The following is an 11,189-nucleotide window of genomic DNA, read 5'->3' as shown; positions in this document are numbered from 1 at the left end:
TGGTGTCTTTATACTTTATTCTTTTACAACAGTGGGAGTGATCATCTTGCGGAAGGAATAGTATTTGCATTCACTGGGTGGTTCAATGTCCATGGTGGTGGTGCTAATCTTCTCCTTCTTGAAGCCTGCTTCGACCAGATGAGGCACCTGGGTCTCCTGGAAATCATTAACGGGAGGGGAGAGAGACGGTCAGCGTGAGGCGTCTCACGGCGTTATCGGCCTCTAAAGAACGCTCCTGTTTATCATTAACCTTCCAGAGATTGCCTCAACCAATCCAGGTGCTGTGCTACACTGACGAATTAATCGAGTCCTAGACTCACAGGCCTGAGACGTGTTTATGAGTGGACCAACCGGTTCAATCTTCAGCTGATGTGCATTTAAAATTAAAATCACATTTTATGAATCAATAATTTATCATTTGTAAATCGTGTTGAAATTACACGCATCTGTTTTTTTATGTGCTCGTCCTCCTTTTGCAACATAGCGCTTGCAGATACTTTGACAGCAACAACGTTCCCGGTTCTGCACTGCTCGTTTTAAGCATATAATGCATTAGAAACTGATAGGCAACGCAATTATATCTCATTAAATGTCAGTATGTCTATTAGCAACTGCACCAACCTCAAACATTTTCTCAATGTTGTCGTATTTAGTCTTGAGCAGCTCGCCCCAGGAGGTCAGGTTGCAGTAGGTGAGGACACCACCGGGTTTCAGCAGCCTGTGAGCATGACCCTATAGAAGACACACACACAAAAAAAAAAAAAAAAAAAAAAAAAAAACCCTCAGCCCTTCCTTGTGTGTAAGCATACAAGGCTATATGACCAAAGGCCTCTCCACACTACAGATGAACTGATCTCTTCAAACATAGGTCATTCAAATTGTTCTACTTTCTTTACTTTATTCCTTGTGTGTAACTTACTGTAAGTATTTACAAGTACACACAGGTAGGTTCAACTACCTACCTTGATGAAATCAAACTGGTGAGTGTGCCACGTCTCCTCTGACAGAGGGTATGTGTCATACAGGATACCTGAGAGAGGAGGACAGTGTGTTAGCAGCAGGTCAATCACACTTTTTAATGCATTTTTATCCTTTAACAAAAACAAAATATAACTCTTAAATATGAAAACAGCTTAAGCTTCATCTGTCTCACCATCAAAGTGGTTATCTGGCAGAGTGGGGACAACATTTTCCCAGAGGCCCTTCAGAGGGACGACCTGCAGCAACATTAATCAGCATGTAAGGCCAGGAACAGTAAAATTTACTATAAGCTAGTCCTGCATGCAGGTAGATCAGCTGATGTCTTAGTGTCCTATCGATTCATCAGACCTACTGACCTTGTGTGGCTGAGCCTTTGCCCAGTTCTCCAGGCGGCCAAAGACTCCATCGTTGCACTCGATGATCCAGTGCTCCTCAATGGGGAAAGACTCGAGTTTGGTGGCAGCGATGGCCATGCCGAAACCAATCTCCAGCACCCGACCGCCTACCAAAACATTCAAAACAGAAACAAAAGATGTTGCTAAAGATTCAGCAACTTGGCTGTCAAAGTATTTCTGCATAACTGCACAGATGTGCTGTCAAAATGTCTTTTCCAGCTAAGCTAGGTTACGGGGAAGCCATTATCATATTACCGTTTTTCTTACATGTGGTATCTTTACAGGACACGTCTGTGATAATTCTAGTACTGAAGTTGATTTTCATGATAACACTCAGACTTGTGGCTGAACAGAAAGGCCAAAGGGTTTAATTTCCTTTCAGAGTGGAATATAAATAGATGTGGGCTGAAGCCTTTTAGTTATTGCCTGACCCTTTCATAGGAGATTTTTTTTTGTATTTTTGAAGATCTATCAGAGGAGCTGAGTGTTATTTTCACACTTTTCAATGTATTCGTTTTTGTGTAGTCCCAGAACAATGTGTGCAGATGAGGTAAAAATATCTAAAAAAAATATTAATAAAACTTAGTGAAAGTGAATGAAAAGTATCTGGGCTGTGCAAAATAAGATTTTTACTTGTATTGACAGGTGAAAACATAAGAAGCGCTACTGTTCCACGTACAGGTAAAGTCATTTTGTAAAACAAGTGGTAAAGTTACAGTGTAAATGTAAAACAACCCCAGTCTAACAACGCTGTGCAATGTGCAATGGAAGTCACACTGATTAAAGCATGCATTCATTAGAAGAACAATTTGAATCACCTAAACAAATAATAACACTTTCAAGTGTGAGAAAGTTGTGCAATTTTGCAAAATTCTGCAGACTGCTGTGTGCACATGTTGTCTGTGAGGTCATGTGGATCAGTCTATTTTCACATATAGCTAAAAGCGGATGACCCCCCCAGACTGATTTCTTGGCTCTGTCCCTGGAGTGAAGTAACAGCTGTTGTAGTACTCACCAGTACTGACCACACTGCCACATGTGCTCACAAGATCAGTAACCGTAAATGAAGAGAAAAGCTCTAATATGTGTGAAAACTCCATTCAAACTAAGTAACATGTATGTATAGTTGAAAAATAATATCAACATACATTTCCCCCTGTTTGGTTTTCTCCCACGTGATGTCATGATTTTTCATTCATCTGACCACAGTTTGTTTTCATATAGTATCCTTTGGACGTACAAATAGTACGTGTGTGCCTGCTGCGCCGACTCCATACGGTGCCTTCTGACTCCAGTATCGGACAAACCGCATGACGCAGAGTACAGTGTCCGACAAAGGACAAGCCACTTCATACAAGTAACCGCTTTTACCTTTTGAGGCAGCAACAGTGGCCAGGGAGTGCATATACGGCGTCTCCCAGCGCTCCATTACAGGCTTTCCCATGATCTCCAGGTGCGTGTCGGCTTCATTGTAGCCCGCGCTAGCGTCGTGCCAGGTGGCCTTGCAGTCCTCTCCCTTTGAGAATATGGGCTGAGCAGAGGTGGTCATTTTGTTTTGATGCAGTTCGGCTCTGGTGAACGGTTTGACAGGCCGGGTCTCCACACAGAAGGAGGGGAAGGCGGGAGGTCGCGGTTTATATCTGGGTTAAAGTGCTGACTCGACGGGAGTTTGAGAGTTTGGAGTGCGCACACACAAGAGCTCCCAAGATCCTCTGACAACAAGATGTTTCACTCACTGGGAAATAAACCTAAGGCCTGGGGGCCAGAATCGGTCCAACAGGGACTCCCTTTGGCCACCGGCTTTGGAAACTGCAAATGAGGACATATATTTTGGACTTCTTTTTTTTCTTATAACGTTTACAGCTTTTTCTGCTGATCAAGATCCACCAAGGTAGGGGTGTCCAACTCCAGGCCTCCAGGGCCGGTGTCCTGCAGGTTTTAGATCTCACCCTGGGTCTACACCTGAATCATTACCAGGCCTCTGGAGAACTGCAAGACATGTTGAGGAGGTAATTTAGCCATTTGAATCAGCTGTGTTGGATCAAGGACGCATCTAAAAACTGCAGGACACTTGCCCTCGAGGCCTGCAGTTGGGGACACCTGCACCAGGGTATCCATACCACACCAAAGTAATTAAGTCGTAGATAAACAAATGATAGAGATATTTTTTGTTTTTCTTTATCATTTTAGAAATGCATGTTTTTCACAGTGGATCCAAAATGGAAAAAATAGCACTTTATCTTCAAATTAAGAAAACCCTTCTGTTTTACAATTACAGTCAGGACCAAGGGTGTCCAACTCGAGGGCCGGTGTCCTGCAGGTTTTAGATGTCACCCTGGGTCAACACACCTGAATCAAATGGTTAGTTTATTACCAGGCCTCTGTAGAACGCCAAGACATGTTGAGGAGGTTATTTGGCCATTTAAATCAGCTCTGTTGGATCAAGGATACATCAAAAACCTGCAGGACACCGGCCTTTGAGGCCTTGAGTTGGACATCCTGGTCTAGACAATAAGCTAGCAGAAGTTTTTCTGTAATTTGACACATGAATTTCTTAGAATTTAAGTTCAAAGAGCCATGCTGATGGATTTATTTTTTATTTACTACAGCAGCATTGTAGAAAAACTGAGACGTACTACTGAAACTCATCTTTGTTTTCTCATATTAACATGTCTATCTAAATGTGTAGTTAAACTAACCCCTAGAACCGGATTTCCTTTTCTGAAACCTCAGCATGTCTCAGTTTGAATATACAGATTTATTTACACATACTGGAAGCTTTTTGGTTTCAGTTTGTAATTCAAGTAGTACTGAGTAGTGTTTGGGGTTGAACAGGCTTTGTTTGAATGCAAGTTAACAGTCCATGCTGAGGGGAAAAGCACTTGTAGAAATACAATCTCGAAACCTTCCCCCATAATCTGGGGATTATTTAGTTTGTAGTCACAGTTTTTTTTTCTGTACATGTAAATAATGACTAATACATGAAAGTGCAATCCCTACTCTAAACAGGTTACTATAAATTTTATAGTAATGTAAGTTACCAGAAATTACAGTACGATTGGTTTTTTTTTTTTGTTTACAATAAAATTGACAGCAGCATTGACACGCACCATTTGAGCAAAGGAAATAGAAATAATAAATGTCATAAAACAAGGTTTTGATGCAGCGCTTTTCCACCACACTCAGCCAGGCAGATATTGTGATATTGTTATTCAGCAGCACACACTTAACATTAAATCTAATTTCCAAAAGCAGCGATAAACCTGTGGGATCCCTTGGATCTAGAATTATCAGCAGAGTGAGAGGTGTTTGTTTTGCTCTGCTCTCTAAATGGACATGCTGAAGTTAACCATTGCCATTTGCTCTTAATCACAAATGCTGCACATTGGCTCCTGTTGCACAACATTGGAACAGTTCAGTCAAAGGGATAAGCAGATTAAAAGCCACTACTCTAAGAAGTAGTTAGGCCTTTACTCCTGCATTGCAAACAGTGTACTATTATAAATGTGAGCTTAATATTTGTTTCGCATCCTTCAAATGATCAAGTAAATACACTTCCCCAGATGTTTTGCCAGCTCTGCTCACAAACTCAAACACTGCAGGAGCTCTTTTTCAAATAGTACTCACATGTTGCCGTTGTGGGGCGATCATGGCTCAAGAGTTGGGAGTTCGCCTTGACCGTTATACATTTGATTGATTTGATTTTTATTGATTAGCATTCAAATATCTCAGTGAAAACAGAACAAAGATCTACCACAAAGCAAGAAAGCATGAGACAAGGCTAATCAAAAGGTATTGGCTGAAGCATTTGCTTATTACGCCAACCATAACACCACCAGTCAGTGCACCACCCTGAGGTGCACTGACAGAGGCGAGGCTGCCGGACACTGGTGCCACCAGGCCCTCTGACCACCACCACCAGTAGGCAACGGGTGAAGTGTCTTGCCCAAGGACACAACGACCAAGACTGTCCAAGTAGGGTCAGTGCACCCCAGGGTGGCTGTGTAGCTGCCATCACCAGTGTGTGAATGTGTGTGTGAATGGGTGGATGACTGAATGTGTAAAGCGCTTTGGGGTCCTTAGGGACTAGTAAAGCGCTATACAAATACAGACCATTTACCATTCCACTGGAGCTTTGATGTTATGACTGACAGAATATTGTGTCCAAAACACAACTCCATATACGTTATGTATGTGTTATATACATTGTAAATTATATTATAGGAGTACGATGGTGTTATTGAGCTAACTAACAGTGACACATCATGCTGTGAAGGAGTATTACAGTAACAACAATAATAACAGTAATAACAATTTTATTGATAAATGTGGCAATTCAGCAGCTTCATGCAGTTCCTGTAATGTGAGTGTTTTCCATCTGAGTGAGTCTTAATCTTTGGATTTTGCACCTTTGGTCAAACAAAGATGTTTTTGGGGAGTGTGAAGAGCAGAGCAATCGACTGAAGATAGGTTGCAGCTGTAATAGCAATGGATTTATCATAAAACTCCTGATTAGCACAATGGGAATAACTTCAGGATCTTCATTCATTTGTTTCCCACCAAGGACTTCCATTTAACTTCAAGCTTATAAACCCTGTGTTAGCCAGCGTCACTACAGGCAGATGGTCTTCTTTTGGTCAGGCCCCTCTGCCCAGGTTGCTCATCATCCACTTCACTCCCATTAGGTGAGGCAGAGAGGGGCTGGCTCCTCGGTGAGAGTCATCACCACAGCATGTTTTCATCCACCTACCTCTCTTTCTCACACGAGGCACTTGATTTGTTCAGCCTTTGATATGTGAAACAATACAACATTACTCTTATTCTGCAGCACTAAAATGCAGTCATGTCATGGACCCACCAGAGAACTTTTCAGGAGATTTACCTCCAAAATGTCCCACTCTGGTTGGGTGGTGTAGGTACTGAATTGCAGTGAAGAGCGGATGTCAGTTAAGGTTGTTTTAAAACGTCATATTTTCACAGTCAATACAAACACGTTCATATCTTCAGATGAGAAATTTCTTTTTTTTTTTTTTTTTTTTTTTTCTTTTTTTTTTGGAAGTGACATCAGAAACAGCAGCATGTGACATCATGTGATGGCGGAGCTTCAGTTCATCCTTTGTCATCCTTTTTTTTTTTTTTTTTTTAATAGGACAGGGGGAAAGAATGAAAGAAAGAGGGGGAGAGGAAGAAAGAAAACCAAAGGGGAGAAGAGACGGTGAGAAGGGGGGGAAGAGAGAAAAAAACAAACAAAAAAAAAAAAAAACTCCTGGGTCACCTGTATGGAGAGAAAGAAAAACAAAAAAAACAGGGGAGACAGCAAACAACAAAGAGCAACATAATAATAATTAAAAAAAAGCACCATCACAATAAACTAGCTAGTCATAGATATCAATAGTTACTAAATAATAAACGATATTGTGCAGCACGCAAGATAGACAGCGCACAGTGTGCTTTGAGGCAGCAGCCAAGAAAGCTGTAGTCCGCATCTGTGAATACCCATGTGTACACCTGTGTGCATACCTGTGTGGATCAGCATGCTTGCATTCCAAAGGTTTCTCCATGTAATGATCTGCTAGAGAGTGTGGGGAGCCACAGCCCTGTCCTCTATGGTATCAAGCAGGTATGGAGGAGATCAAAACTCCAGACATCCAGAGGCACCCAGAACACAAGAGACCAAGGAAGACCCACAGAGGGGCAGCCGCGCCACTGTCCCAGTAAGAGCTGAGGAGAGTCCCAGATGAGAGCTCATTCAGCAGCCGCGGAGCAGATGAGAAATTTCTAACTGGTCCAGCGTTTTAAAATAGAACCTAAAGGGGAAGGTAGCTCTGATGCTAGGTCAGATTAAATCACAGCTGAAAGTTTAAAAAGCATCTCAAGAATCAGGCTGGTGTTGCTCTTTGTGTAACAAACGTTTATTAACACGTTTCTGTCTTACATCCTTTATTATTCATTAATAAAAACAGAAATCTTATGAAATCTAATCTTATAGGTCTTACTTATAAGATTAAACTTACGTTTTAAACTTTTCTATTAAATCTATTGTTGCTTTAAAAATTGTGCTATAAATTTAAAATCGACATGGACATAAATTACAGTTTTTCCAACCAAACATATGAAAGCAAAAAGTAGAAATTAACTACAAGATAATATTATTTAAAATGATTATGTGCATTTTAATACTTTTCCAGCTGTAACAAACTGTGGAAACCGCCCCTCTAGTGGCAGTGACAGTTACTGACAGGTATTTGACTATTGGCAGCAGGACTGATCAGAATGTGCCTTATTTTAATAAATGCAAAAATGAATAAATACATTAATTAACAAAATCCTACAAGCTTTGTATTATACTGCTATAGGCTTGGTGTGCTGGGGGACTTTGCATGATGCACTGAGCGTTTCTTATAAACTCACCTGTTTTCTCTCGCCATGTTTTCCAATGTCACTACAGCGTGCCGTTGAAGTTTTTCTACTCTGTCAAGCAGTTTGTGCTTTGTTCCTGTCGAAATAGGGAGATGCTCTGTAAGTTAAAGACTCTACAATATCACAGAGAGAACCCAAACAATCAGGTGACCTCCTGTGAGCAAAATACTTGGAAACAGAGGGAAGGAGAATCTCCCTTTTAACAGGAAGAAACCTGCACCAAAACCAGGCCCAGGGAGGGGCCTGGTTTTGGCCCCCGACTGGTCCTGATCCTGCCCCTCCCTGGGCAGGATCAGGACCAGTTGGAGGTGAGGGGAAGGCAACAGGACAAAAAATAAATAAATAAATGAACATATATATATATATATATATGTATATATATATATATATATATATATATATATATATATATATATATATATATATATATATATGCTTACATCTATCATGATAGTATCTCATAAATAATATCTCCATAGCAACGCTGTAATAACTCATGGTCAACCAGTGTCCCAGTGGCAGCAGTCAAAAGCAGGTTAGAGGCACAACTTCACAGCCAGTGGTAACCAACAAAAGCATTTACCCCTTCTTGCTTTTGCAGCACACAGCAGGAATGACTGTGAATCTTTTGCTTTGTTTTGTCTTGTTTTTTATTGTGAGAAAGAGGCAACAGCAGTGCAGGGCTTTACGGTATTATGGCAACTGTCAGAAATGAATGATGCAAGACTGACCTTCATGACAGCCTTTCCACAAAGACTGCAGTGCTGCAAAGCTGGTTATAGCTACTACTACAGATCAGTATTAACAAAAATGTAGCCACACTACAGACCAGGAAATATTGGACCTTTTAGGATTGAAAGATAAGGGCTGCAGTTACACAAGAGACCACTGACTTTGCATTTTATTGGCACTGCTTTGTGTACAAATAGACTTTTAATTTGTCTAACAAAACTCGTGATGATGACATGATGTGTTGTATTATCATCATTTTCCCCATTTAAGATCCTCTTCAAATGAGAAAAAACACAAACTATTCATAAATGCACGTGCAGAATGTAGCTGAACATTGTTCAAGTCACTCTGAGATTACTGACGACTAATAATTAGTGAGTACAGAGTGAGTATGCTTTCTGCATATCACCATCTCCTGCTCCTGGTCTTTTATAACTCCCTGTTAACATAACAGTACCCATTTCAAGCGAGCCAATTTCTTCTGAGAAACATGATCAGCTGTTTCCCCCCCACATGCAAAGCAATTTGAAAGAAAAATTGGCTTCAGTCCCAGCGGAGAGTGTGTTATAAATCTTGACATGCTGATTTGTAACCTCACTTTGTCCTCCAAAAAGGAAAGAGAGAGAGAGAGAGAGAGAGAGGATCTTCCAAGGACTGAGTGAGAAGGTGAATTTCTCTGACATTCACAGTTCCCACAAGAATTTTTAGGAAAGTTCAGGGAACACAACCACATGGGGGTATCTGCACACCTCTGTGTCTCTATTTTCATTGTTAATTAGTTCTTCAATTATTGAATGTTACAAGTTACACAATTTAATGCCTTCAATGAGAGTAAAGGAGGCAGCATGTGTATAAATTATGAGATGTACATGAAGTACTTTTATGTTTTATAGTGAAAGAGCTCGAGTTTTTTCTCTCCTGACAGTTTTTCCATTTAATCCGATATGACTTGGATGCAGATTTTGTTGATCCTTCAGAGAGTGTTAGAATAAATGTGCGATGGGGAGTTATACGATATACAGTCTGGCGTTCTCATAAAGCATATTTTTCTGTAATGATGCCCAGAAAATTAATGAGGTTCAAAATAATACGTTCAACAAAAACCTGATTTGTCTGATTGGTGGTTAATGATTGTAGTGGGAAAATGGTGTTATTACAGCACTGAATAATATCACCATGTCTACATACAACAAGGATATAAATACAGAGAGTTAGTTTATTTACAACCACACACAGGAGCACATAATACATTACTGAGGGTAGAATAAGTCTAATTTGCCAGAGTACTATTGGCAGCATAAGCACACTCTGTTCAGAACACAGAAGACTTCAATCATTAAAAAAAAAAAATTAATGGGCATTGTGCATGTAAAGTGTTATGTAATCACACATCACCCCTGACACTTGGATTTGCATTCCATGTTTAAACTGTCACTGCTGTCACTTGTGTGTGGTTTTATTTAAAGAGCCGTTGTCACGTCACCATCTGGTTATCAGGCACAAATATTGAAGTAAGGTCTGAATTTGCATAAAATTTGTTGTCTGCAAGGAGGAAAGTTGATTTTGGGCCTCTTCTTTGCTGTAACAGTGCTGGAGGCTGAGCTTACAGTTTTTAAAAACTAAAGCACTGTATGTAAATGTCTCGAGCCAACTTCCAAGGAGTCAGACTTTAATGTGGTCATAAGTAATAGGATTTCTGAGGGTTCGAAGTTTTTCTTTGGACATTGGTCACTTTATCACTTATTTCAGTCCAGTTCTCATATCTGACCATTTTTTGAACCACTCAACACTGTTCTATGGATCATTGAAGTGTAATGGGCACTTAACTCAGAGAACTGGTGTTGTGTCTACACATAATAGACAACTATCTTTAGGCACTTGTAATTAGCAACCTATCATAAAAACACAATTTGTTTCAATTGCTTTAGTTAAATCTAGCAAAAAAAAAAAAAAAAAATACATACAGTTTGATGGGCATAAATTTTTTTTGTCTGAGGCTAAAATAATGATTAAAGAACTGGATTGAAAATCAGTAACAACAAGTCTTACGTTTTTGTGTAGGCAGGAGTTCAGGAGGTGATTGTCTATAGCTATCTATAAAACATGGTGGATGCTCTCATGGCTTGAACTGCATTTCAGCCAGTGATGTTGGTGATTTTGTCAAAAGTGATGAAATAATGACGGCATCAGATTTTGATCCAATATGCAATAACATCTGTCTGATTGGCAAATGCTCAATTTTTCAGCATGACAATAGTCACAAACAGACTGCCAATGCCGTAAAAGCATACCTCGATAGAAAAACACTGTCATTCATGGATATTATTATTATTATTATTATTATTATTATTATTATTATTATTATTATTATTACATACGGATCTTTTGGTGGAGCTTTTACATTTGAATGAGCATAAATAAATAAATAAATAAATAAATAAATAAAAGAAAAAACATGGGGTATCAATCGTAAAGTTGACTTTCTGTTTGATTATCATTCGGTGCTGTGTCTTGCTAATGTTGCCCTTATCAGAGCATTTTAAGGCTGAGTAAACTAACTGTGAAATAAGAATCGTTGTTTAAAGCGTTTAGCTGCCCCCTCGGGGCTCATTAGAATTGACGGGTGAGTGGGTGCTGCTGGGTGTAATGTTCCTTTAAAGA

General features: G+C 39.9%; 1 protein-coding gene across 2 annotated transcripts; it reads right to left on the bottom strand.

Moving 5' to 3' along the window:
- On the bottom strand, positions 1–3,024 carry gamt (guanidinoacetate N-methyltransferase). 2 transcript variants are annotated; one of them, XM_085382732.1, is made up of 6 exons: positions 2,748–3,024; positions 1,338–1,483; positions 1,154–1,217; positions 963–1,030; positions 622–732; positions 1–156 (listed from the first exon to the last, which is right to left on the bottom strand). In XM_085382732.1, exons 1-6 carry the CDS (start codon positions 2,923–2,925, stop codon positions 16–18), a joined length of 708 nt encoding a protein of 235 aa, XP_085238858.1. In that variant the 5' UTR covers positions 2,926–3,024; the 3' UTR covers positions 1–15. The 2 variants fall into 2 exon arrangements, with proteins under 2 accessions (XP_085238858.1, XP_085238859.1); XM_085382733.1 differs by lacking the exon at positions 2,748–3,024 and adding an exon at positions 2,525–2,665.
- Between the last annotated feature and the right edge of the window lie 8,165 nt (positions 3,025–11,189).

The sequence above is a fragment of the Rhamphochromis longiceps genome, linkage group LG15 (genome assembly GCF_057381845.1).
Source record: "Rhamphochromis longiceps isolate RC_006_pf linkage group LG15, R_longiceps_female_GT1.1, whole genome shotgun sequence".
NCBI classification, from domain to species: Eukaryota; Metazoa; Chordata; class Actinopteri; order Cichliformes; family Cichlidae; genus Rhamphochromis; species Rhamphochromis longiceps.
This window is presented reverse-complemented; position numbering and strand designations above follow the sequence as displayed.

Bases quoted from the DNA above. Each gene is read 5' to 3' on its own strand.
- gamt (XM_085382732.1), bottom strand. From the start codon at position 2,925: ATGACCACCTCTGCTCAGCCCATATTCTCAAAGGGAGAGGACTGCAAG. The intron at 1,218-1,337 runs GTCAGTAGGTCT...ATGTTGCTGCAG, and splicing joins CAAAGGCTCAGCCACACAAG to GTCGTCCCTCTGAAGGGCCT. The intron at 1,031-1,153 runs GTGAGACAGATG...CTCCTCTCTCAG, and splicing joins GCCAGATAACCACTTTGATG to GTATCCTGTATGACACATAC.